General features: G+C 30.1%; 1 protein-coding gene across 2 annotated transcripts in view; it reads right to left on the minus strand.

Annotated features, from left to right (window-relative positions):
- The window catches only part of prkg1a (protein kinase cGMP-dependent 1a), a 101,083-nt gene that overhangs the window by 30,187 nt on the left and 58,650 nt on the right, over window positions 1–12,246 (minus strand). For both annotated transcript variants that reach the window (XM_073834871.1, XM_073834870.1), the window contains exons 4-5: window positions 8,659–8,764; window positions 4,709–4,772 (exon numbers count right to left, since the gene is read on the minus strand). In XM_073834871.1, coding sequence (XP_073690972.1) covers window positions 4,709–4,772; window positions 8,659–8,764 — 170 coding nt within the window. The remainder of the gene's footprint in view (window positions 1–4,708; window positions 4,773–8,658; window positions 8,765–12,246) is intronic.

Raw genomic sequence — 12,246 nt, forward strand, 5'->3', positions numbered from 1 at the left:
CCAACAAAAGTACAGATTTTTCTTTTATGTCAAAGGTAATTCAAATATTGCATGAAGATATTTTGCAAATTTCCTACCATAAATATATAAAAACTTAATTTTTGATCAGTAATATGCATTGCTAAGAACTTAAGTTGGACAAGTTTAAAGGCGATTTTCTCAATATTTAGATTTTTTTGCACTCTCAGATTCCAGATTTCCAATACTTGTATATCGGCCAAATATAGTCCCATCATAACAAACCATACACCAATGGAAAGCTTTTTTATTCAGATTTATTTTAGATGATAAAATTGGCCCTTATGACTGGTTTTGGGGTCACATGGGTCACATATTAGTTGAAAACTTGGAAAAAGTTCAAAATTTTGCCTTGGAAAATAACAAAAACATAAGGAAGTCTGTTTCTGCCAAAGAATTAAAAAATTTATCTCACAATTCTGACTTTTCTTCTTGCAATTGCGAGATGTAAACATTTTTGTCATAACTGCATGATATAAACTCACAATTGCAAGAAATAAAGTCAGAATTGCATGACTGAATTTTTTTCTCCTGATTGTGAGTTAATACCTCAAATTCCTGACTTTTAAAAAAATAATGTTATAATATTTATATGTGTCCAGTTATAATGTCCATTTCTGAAGGAAAAAAAAGATAGATATTTTCTCAGAATTGCAAGTTTATATCTCAAAAAGTTTGTACCATGCAATTCTGAGAAAAAAAGTCAAAACTGCAAGTTTTTTGTTTTTTTAATTCAGTGTCAGAAAAGTGCTTCCATAGAAACAAGTTTAATTCACAGTAGTAAAATTACTAAAATTAAAACTGAAACGAACTAAACAGCTAACAAGCTAAACAGAAATATTTTCAGAAAAATATAAATATAAAAATAAAGCTAATAAAAATTACAAAATTTAACCCCAAATTTTAAATATAAAACAAATCTCATTCAATATCAATATATATACTGTATATATAGACCTTTTTCCTGAGTAAACGATGAGCGCCGCCATTACGAATTCTAACGTCAGATTGAACGCTTTTCTGTTCCGGTTTCCATAGGAACCCATTCAAATAGCGTCCATCTGTTTTTAATGTAGCTAACGTCCGCTGCTTCGTGTCATCTACACACTCATTAAAGTGAGGCACTGACAAATGACGGTCATTGCGACATTGCCAAATGATGGCGCTATGGAGCCATGTGCTTTTTAGACACATTTTAATAGGTTTAACATTAGTTTATTAGCTCGGAATATACCCTAATTTGACTAGAAACAATGCAGACCGGAAATGCAAAGCATTCTTTCAGTTAAGAGTCTGACTTACTTCCGTGTTCAGGAAATACGTCTATAATATAACATATAAATAATACTAAATTGAATGACTGAATTATTAAATACTACTATATTTCATTATATTATAGATGTATTGTAGCAGTTACAACATTTGTATGTCAGAAACTGAGCTGTATCCACTTAATCCACTTTGCTTATACTGCTGTCAGTGTTTCATTGTCGATGTCTAAACAGTACAAATCTGTCAGTGTCTGTAGATATATTAACCATAAATGTAATTAATAATAAATTAAAACCAAATTCTTTGTGTTGTTGTTTTATTGTTATGAGGCTGTGAATCATGTTTTATTATAAAGGCGAATCACAGCCACTGCAAGATTATCAGCAAATTCACACAGAATGGAAAACAACAACCTTTCACCCCTAAACACAAGGAGCTGTGGGGCTCCATCACTCACTCCCCAGTGATAAATGTCGTATGCTGATGAGGTGAAGAGAGGTGATGTGGACCTTCATATCTGTGAATGATAGACTGACTGATGACTAAGATATTCACAATGTCTATGGCTCATCTTCTCATGCTATTCTTGGATAAAAACATTGATTTTTCTCTTTTGATGCTTTGTGCAAAGTGGACCTCATATGTCGAGTGTCTAAGAACCGGTAATTTTCCATCTTATACAGAGAGACAGAGTATAAACAACTCCATGATTCACTCTACTACAACTTATTAAATCATGTGCATTTACTACAAGACAAGAAAATCTAAAAATGCTCCCAAATTATTCATGGTATGAATGAGGAGCTTTTATAACTTGAGTTTGAGTCTTTCTTGCTGATAAACAGTCCCTGATGGAATCTGCTGAATTTTTTCACATGTTCCACACTTAAAAGTGAATAAATCAACATATTTCAGCATAAATGCATTTACATTTTCTTGGCAAGTGTTTTCTTAAAGTGTGTAATTTTTTCAGTGTTAAAATACTTGCGAAGACAATACAAGGTGTTTTTTTTTTTTTTTGCCCTGTTTGCTTGAGGAGTGATTTTAGGGCAGGACAACCAGTTTGTCTGAACCAATAGGTTGATGTTTGTTTGGTTAGCATGAGACAGTTGCCCCTGCTGACAGATGCCTTAAATACAACCTTCAGCTGACCAAAAGACAGCTGTGTATTTTGACAGAAAAAAAAAAAACATCAAGTTGTTGTTAGCTGAAAGTAACGCTATTAAAAATGTTTTTTGGTAACTGAAATAAAGCTAAAACAATAATAAAAAGTACATGAAAACTAGAATTAAAAATAATTAAGCTAAGTAATAATAATAAAAAAAAGAAATAAAAATAAAGCTAAATAAACCAATAAAAAACAAATAAAAATAATAAAAATCACATACATTTATTAAAACTAAAAAACAAAATGAAATAATTTTTAAAATTCTAATTAATAGTATATTATATAAATAATACTAAAATTACACAATACGAGGTATAAAGTCAGAATTGTGAGATATTAACTCGCAATTGCGAGTCAGATCAGAATTACTACATACAGATATTTCAAACATAAAACAAGATTATTTTTCATACCCCATTGGCAGATTATTTTGCTTGTTTCAAGCAAAAACGCACTTAATTTTGACCTTTTTTTCTGAAAACAAGACAATAATTTTTACTTGTCCAGAAAATCCTTCCTTATTTAAGAATTTTTAGATATTTTGGCTGGAAACAAGACAAAAAATCTAAGTAAGAAAAGCATTTTTTGCAGTGAATTGCAAGAAAAAACTCAGAATTGCAATATAAACTCGCATAAAGTCTGCTACATAAACTTGCAATTCTGACTTTTTTTAACAATGCTATAATGTTTATATTATATCAATTGCAAGAAATAAAGTGAGAATTGCTACATATAAACTCACAATTCTGACTTTTTATGATAATGTTATAATGTTTATATATGTCCAATTCTGAGGAGGAAAAAAGACTGATATTAATCTCACAAGTGCGAGTTTATATGTAGCAATTTAAACTTAATAACTGCCAATTGCAAGAAAAAACTCAGAATTGCAATATAAACTTGCAACTGCGAGAAACAAAGTCAAAATTGCTACATATAAACTCAGAATTCTAACTAATTATAATGTCTATATATATATATATATATATATATGTGTGTGTGTGTGTGTGTGTGTGTGTGTTTTTATAATAATGTTATAATGTTTATTATGTCCAGTTATGTCAATTTCTAATGGGAAAGGGAAATAAAGTCAAAATTGCTACATATAAACTCAGAATTCTAACTAATTATAATGTCTATATATATATATATATATATATATATATATGTTTTTATAATAATGTTATAATGTTTATATATGTCCAGTTTTAATGTCAATTTCTAAAGGAAAAAAAGACAGATATTTTCTCAGAATTGCGAGTTTATTTCTCACAATTCTAAATTAATATCTCACAATTGCAAGAACAAAACTCAGAATTGCAAAATAAAATCACAATTGCAAGAAATAAAGTCAGAATTGCTACATATAAACTCGGAATTCAGATTTTTTTTTATAATAATGTTATAATGTTTATATATGTCCAGTTATAATGTCCAATTCTGAGAGGAAAAAAACACTGATATTTTCTCAGAATTGAAGTTTATATATCACAAATCTAACTTAACTCGCCATTCAGAGGAAAAAAAACTCAGAATTGCAAAATAAACTCACAATTCAGATTTTTTTCCCCTCGTAATTGCGAGTTTATATCTCACAGTTCTAAAAAAAGAAAAAAAAAGTCAGAATTGTGAGACAAGTCACTTTTACTTTTTTAATGTTTTATTCAGTGGTGTAAATGGGCTTTCATAGAAACAGGTTGAATTTGAAATATTAAAATAACTAAAATTAAAACTTAAATTAATGAAAGCTGAATAGAAATATAAAAAAACTAATAAAAATGACATTAATATTATAACAGTATATTATATAAATAATACTAAAAAAACACTGGCAAACTGAAAATTTCATTAAATTATAGCAGATGTTTGACGAGTGACCAACTTTTGATCTTTCTCTGTCTCTGCATCCTTGGGGCATTTCCGGCAACAAAACTACACATTTTTTTTAACAAAAGCGACTTCCGAAGAAAGTATACTGACAGTGATTTTGCTAAAACAGGCATGAAACCAACAGTTGCTAAAAAAACAAGGTGTTCAAAATATCAGATTGCAGTAAAATAATGCAACATGCTACACTTTTTAATTTGAATAAACAAAAAAGGTTTGTGAATCTAAGCTTATCTAAATAAGGAGTAAATACTATCAGCTAGAGCGGTGCTTGCAAAGCCTAAATGTTGGGGGATCAGTGCACAGAGATGTAAATGTTTTAATAACAGCTGTGTTTGCTCAAGGATCATGAAGATCTCTAACCTCCTCAAGGACATCAGCCAGCTTGCTCAGTATTTCTTCAGAAAGACCCCGGAACGTCAGGACACTGTCAATGAGAGACAACGGACGTCATTACATAGTTAAAACGAAACAATCACATCTGTAAACGTGTGATGGATTAGATCCTTATCCAAAGCTGAAGAGTCTTTTGGTGTTTGTTGATGTTATGTAACTTCAGTGTTTAACCATTCGAAATAACACAAGTATTTCATTATTACCCTCAGAAACGTTAAACACTTTTTAATTTCATTTCCCACACTCCACAGAATTCAGTACTTATTTTCAGTACTTAATTTTTATTCTGACCTGATATGATCAAAACAGCTGGTCACCATCACACATTAAAATAAACCCAGAGTTGCTCTCTGCCACGGAAACAAGAATAATACCCCTCAATCACTATGATACAACATTTCTAAACATATCTGGTCGTGTGTTGCGTAATGGAGGAAAAGGTTTGCGTCTGGCTAATCGGTATATGCTGAGCTAATTTGCCGCAAAGCCAAAGCATTATCTACATTACGTAATAAAAGCTGCAATTTATCTAAATCTAAATGAATCATGTTTAGGACGAGATGGCAGGAGAGGCCGACTGATCCGCCGTCCTGAGGGGCCGCAGATCGTCCTTGATGAGATCTGGGCATCTTTGTCTGCTGCATTAGCAAACGCACACACGTTTAAAGGGACGGGCTCTGTCCATGTTTCACTGCCGTTTGTCATGAGATGATCATACATCAATAACTGCTCCTGCATAAATATTTCACATGCCATAAAAAATTCAAGAGTCCATTAAAGTCTCCTATTACAGTTTAGCGAAGACTGCAGCAGAGAAACCTAAAGGTATTATGGATATACACAGGCCATTCTGAGCTAATATTTGGTCTGAAAATGACAGGGTCTTATTTTCTTGTCATTTTGTTTGAAATGGTGCTGACGAACTTTTAAGAAATCATATATTCCCCCCTGAGACTCAAAGTACCAAGGCTGTCACCATCATTGGGAGACACCCAACATTCAACAACTGTGAATAAGCCTTGAAAAGTACCAACAGATATTCAATTTTACTAATATTTTTAGTTTATATGTGACCCTGGACCACAAAACCAGTCATAAGGTTAAATTTTACAAAACTGAGATATATACACCATATGAAAGTTCAATAAATAAGCTTTCTATTGATGTATGGTTTGTTAGGATAGGACAATATTTGGCCGAGATACATCTACTTGAAAATCTGGAATCTGAGGGTGCAAAAAAATCGAAATACTGAGAAAATCACCTTTAAAATTCTCCAAATTAAGTTCTTAACAATGCATATTACTAATCAAAAATTACATTTTGATATATTTATAGTAGGAATTTTACAAAAAATTCTCATGGAACATGATCTTTACTTAATTTCCTAATGATTTTTGGCATAAAAGAAAAATCAATAATTTTGACCCATACAATGTATTTTTGGCTATTGGCTATGGTTTTGTGGTCCAGGGTCACATATATGTTATTTATGTACTGTAATATTGAATGGATTCTCACAGTATTCACCCAGTAAAATAACACATTTGTATTTTTAAAAAATATATTAATAACCCAAAACTTTTCTCTTTTAAAACATGTTTTGTGGCAATCAAGTTACATTTAAAATGTTAAGGGGTTGAAGGTTAGTACAAAAATGGATAATAACAGCCTTCGCTGCAAAGTACCATCATTATTTTTGAACTTTGTACCAAGAACAAATTTTCAGATTGTAATAGCAGTGATGTGTCGTTTCAACCATGTGATCAAAAAAGTTGGGGTCATTCATGTAAATTCAATTCATTTTCAAAGATCAAACCATTAAAAATTTTAAATCAACATTTTTAAAATAACTGTTACAGGAAAAAATAGCAGGAAAAGAGAAAATGCATGAACCACTTCAGGTAAAAAAGTGAAAGCATGATTTTTTTTTTTTTTTTTTAATCTATAAATGTATTATTATTATTTTTGTTGTTGTTTTATGGGAAAGTAATGGTGATAGATCAAAAAAAAAAAAAAATGAAAATAAGAAATATTGCTAACTGAAAAAAGTTGAAGTTGCAGTATTAAAAAATAAATAAGCTGAAGCACTAAAATTAGACAAATAAACAAAGCTAAATGGAAATAACAAAAAAAATAAATAAAAAAAATGATAGAAAACTACAACTTAAATGAAAACTGATCAAATAAAACTAAAAGCTAATTGAATGAAGATATATTTTGGAAAGAAATGGATTAGATTAGCTGACTTGATGGGGAAAGAATTAAAATGAGAAATTTTGCCTTGGCAGCTAAATGAAATAAGTTGAAGTATTAAAAAATAAATAAGGTAAAGTACTAAAATTAGAAAAATAAAAATACAGCTAAATAGAAAAAAAAACTAATAAAAATGATAAAATCACATATATTTACTAAAACTACAAAAATTGTCAAATAAAAATAAAAGCAAATTTAATACAAAAATTTGAAAAATTATAAAAAATATTAAAAATTATTATTATTATTGAATTTGTTTGTTTTGTTTTTTTGGAAAGGAATGGTGATAAGTTAGGATATCGAGATTAGCTGACCTGATAGGGGAAAAAATAAAAATTAGACATATTGCCTTGGCATCTAACTGAAATAAGTTTATTAAAAAATAGATGCGATGAAGTAGTAAAATTAGAAAGAAAAAAAACTAATCTAAAAAGAAAAAAAACTAAAAAACTAAAAAAAAATTTTCATCAATTTAATTTAATTCATTCAATTTAATACAAAATATATTATTATTAGCATTGTTGTTGTTTTTATAATAATAATAGATAATAAAATCACATACATTTATTAAAACTACAACTGAAATGAAAATTGATCAAATTAAAATAAAAGCAAATTTAATTAAAAAATATATTATTATTATAAAAAAATGATTAAGCTGAAGTACTAAAATAAAAAAAATAAAAAAATACAGCCAACTAGAAAACTAATAATGAAAATTGATAATATAAAAATAAAAGCTAATTTAATTAAAAAAAAAAAATTTAAGGAATGGTATAAATCAGAATAGAAATAGAAATATTGCTTTGGCAGCTAACTGAAATACGATTAAGTTGAAAGATAACTATATAAAAAAACTAATAAAAATTATTTAAAAAAAACCAAAAACAAATAAATTTGCTAAAACTACAAAATTGATCATATAAAAAATAAAAGCTAAGTAAGTAAATAATTTAAATTATATTTTGCATTCCGAACTAAACAGTTAAAGAGATAAATCTGTCAAGTGAGTAGTATCTGAGTTTAGTAGCTTACATCAGCAGTAAATTATAATCACACATGCACATTGTTACATAATAATATTAAAATTTTAATATCAGCCTATAAACCAGATCAGTAAAATGCACACGTACAACTGAATGCATTAGTGTCTAATGCATTCACATGCACTCCGCTTATGTTTGTTAAAGGCTGTTAGTTCAAAGCATAATTGACAAAATTAGGTCTAATTATTCAAATAATAAATACAGCAGCAGGGATTTGGTAATATCATTAACATTAGATGAACGAACCACATTAGATATTTCTTTAAAAACGATTGCATTACTACTCATTTTTCTCATGTTAATACATTAGAAAGAGAGAGCGAGAGAGAAAGAGATCATGAAAGGAGGAGAGGAAGGAGATCGGGAGCTATAGAGAGTATCTGTGGCAATGAATTGCAGAAGCTTCCAAGAAACTCGTCTGTTCTGCCTCAGTGTCTTTAAAGTCTTTGATGAAGACGTCTTTCATCCAGTTTGGCTCAGGAGCCCAACAATGCAGAATTCGGTCTTTAATATGTAAAATATGCCCCATGCTCTCTTCTCTGGGTGCCATTATGCAAATTAAGATGTCAGATGATAAAGAAAGACATGCACTTCCATAACAAGACAGCTGCTCACCTTTTCAATAACTCCATGTACTCTGCATGTTTGATGAGTCCCGTCCTCATCATGATGGTCTGGAAGCACTGTCTGTCGATGGCCCATAACTTCACACTGGTCACAGCTGAAACACACATGGTATCAGTTTGTGAACGCGGTTTACTACTCATCAGCACCCAATGATTTTCTTGCAACATTTTTTGTCAGATAATTGTGATTAATAATATAATAACATTATATAACTGCTGAAACCAAACCGTAAGTATAAACAGCAGTCATGTGCTAAACATTTACAAATATTGCAGCACAGACTGCTGGGTATTTCATCATCAAAGAGCGGACTTGAAGGAGGAATGACATTCCTGAGAAAGAGACGACATTAAGCGTATTTGATTATAGCCTCTCGGTCTACTGAACTCTGACTTCTGCAAGACTGTGCGCTTTTATAAGACACTCAATGATATTTTTTTTTTTTAAGAGGGCTGGACTGTTGTCAAAGTGACAAACTGGTTTTGTTTATATTATAGTCATTGCTAAAATGATAAAAAAAAAGCTGACATTGATGTGTGAAAGTGACTTGTTTTGTCAAAATGTGTTTATTATTGATTTGCATTCGCACAAAAAATACTGAAGTGCTTCAAACTGCACAGAGAGAAAAGTTCCAGCGGTGCTGGGAAATAATCAGAAAACACTGAAGCATAAATAAACAGTGAGCTGTTGCATCTGAATACAACCACTGACTCACCTCACGCAAAGGAATTCATCTGAATTTATGATAGGCTCACATCTTTTAATACACTCTGATAATAACAGGAAATAAACAGCCTTTCAAAATATTCTAACCTGGCACATGAGTTATCATGTGAAGTGTAAATACATTTATTTAGCACACTAAGATATGCACCCAAATATAAGAACCACAGCATCTAGATTCTACAAGAACAAACAGTTTGTTATTAAATATAGAGTGTGAATGTAGATGTCACACATCAAAATCACACTCACTGAAATTATTAAAGTCTGCATGAAATTAAAATTTACTGTTTTGTAAATGGAAGACAGACTGAATATGTAGTTATGAGACTGTTAAGTTAGTTTAAGCTTCAGCTTAATTAAAATAAATAAATAAAAAATGTCAGTTATCTGAAATTGAAATCTTTTGTAACATTATATGTCTTTATCATCACTTTTGGTTGATTTGAAGCATCCTTTCTAAATAAAAGTATTAATTGCTATAATTTATAATATATATATATTATATACACACACACACACACGCACTAAGCTTTTGAATAGTATAGTGCAATGTTACAAAAGTTTTTTTATTTCAGATAAATGCTGATCTTCAGATTTTTCTATTCATCAAAGAATCCTGAAAAAAATGTACTCAGCTGTTTTAAATATTGATAATAATAATAAATGTTTCTTGAACAGCAAATCAGCATATTAAAATGATTTCTCAAGGATCATGTGACACTGAAGACTGAGGTAATGATGTTAAAAATTTAGCCTTGATCGCAGGAATAAATGAATTCAATTCAATTCAAGTTTATTTGTATAGCGCTTTTCACAATACAAATCGTTTCAAAGCAGCTGTACTAAAAAAAAAAAAAATGTAGGCTACTACAATATATTTAGTAGCTTATTAGTGGTGACTACTGTATGTTAAGTCGATGTACATATGGTATAAATATTAAAAACAGTAATGGTGTAATCAAAAACAGATGATGAACACTAATAGTAATGATTATGTGTTGCAATCAAACTTGTAGAAAAATGGTGTAAAATATATTCAGATAGAAAACAGTTATTTTAAATAGTACAAATATTTCACATTTTTTCTGTTTTACTGTTTTTGCACCAATTTATTACAAAATAAATGCAGGCTTGGTGAGCAGAAGAGACTTCTGTTCAAAAACCTTTGACTGGTAGTGCATGATTAATTGTCTGTAGGAATATGACCAATTTAGTTCTTTACTGGAAAAATGCTGTTCTTCTGAACTTTCTATTAATCAAAGAAACCTGAAAAAAATCAACTCAGCTGTTTTTAGCATAATAATAATAATACAAACATGTTTTTTGAGCACCAAATCAGAATATGAGAATGATTTCTGAAGGATCATGTGACTGGAGTAATAATGCAAAAAATTCAGCTTTGAAATCACAGGAATAAATTACATTTTAAAATACATTTAAATAGAAAACAGTAATTTTAAATAGTAAAAAATATTTACAAATTTTACAGTTTTTGCTGAAATTTAGATCAAATAAATGGAGACTTGGTGTGCAAAATAAAATTCTTTAAAAAACATCTTACTGTTCAAAAAATATTGACTGGTAGTGTGAGCTGTTACCATAAAAACTGCACCAAATAGCTCAGCAACAACCTAACACTTCTATGAACTACTGCAAAATATATAAACACTTGCAATGTGTATATCTGTATCTGAAGTTTAAAATAAGAAAGTAATCAGATAAAATTAGATAAGTCAATACTTGTTATAGTCAATAAACTGTAAGTCAATACTTACGTTGTGCCAAGTAGACAAAGTAAAAAAAAAAAAAAAAAAAAAAAAACTAAACTAAAAAGTACCGTAGACTTTGCAAACACAAAAGGCCATTTTGTAAATGCTGCAACGAGATGGTGACTGTTGTCTGTGGTGAACGTTTATTATTTGCACAATGATTTTTTTGCTCAGTGTAAAACATGACAAGGAATCAATGGGAAATGTCACAGACTGTCGATTATTTGATTATTCCTCTTCCATTTCTAAATGTTACAGACCCACTGAAGGAGATTTCTGAAGAGCTTGCGAGAATCCATGCCTACACACACACACACACAAGACCAAACTGACATTTGTGACACTGACACATTTTTCTAAACTATTATGTACAGTTGACAGTGTTTGCCAGCATGGGTTGACAATACCCAAACAGTCTGAGGTTGTGTACTTTAAGACAAAGACGAACTATCGCTTAAAAAAAAACATGGACAGGAAACAATTAATGCAAAGTAAATAGACAGCTAAAACAACATCTGCTTTTGGGAACATTAAACTATTTGCTCTTGCTCTGATGCGACTTTGGTTCTGTAAATTAAATGCATTCCTGTAGCACAAACAAAAGAACATGGCTTTATAGGAATGCTGAGGTTATGGGTTCAATTCCCATGAAATGCAATGGGAAATATATGTTTAAATGTAAACAGTGCCTCAGTGTCTTCAAGAAGGAGTTCACATAGTCCTATATGTCTGAATCAGGAGCAAATTTTGCACAGATCAACCAAAGTTTACAAGCAAAAACAGTCCAAAATCTAAACAAATATGAGAGAGAACAACAGGACATTGACTTTTCACTGGAGAAAGCATTATTATGGACTACGGACTCATATTTTAGCCAAACAAATGCCTTGATAGATTTGTTTCGGACAGCACCTATTCACTGCAGAGGATCCATGGATGAGATAATATATATTTTCCCAAAGCTGTTCCAATGAAGTAACTCATCTACATCTTGGATGGCCTGAGGGTAAGTAAATATTTTAGCAAATTTTCATTTTCGGGTGAACTATTCGTTTAATGAAATATTTTAAATGCATTTAAC

The sequence above is a fragment of the Garra rufa genome, chromosome 2 (assembly GCF_049309525.1).
Source record: "Garra rufa chromosome 2, GarRuf1.0, whole genome shotgun sequence".
NCBI lineage: Eukaryota > Metazoa > Chordata > Actinopteri > Cypriniformes > Cyprinidae > Garra > Garra rufa.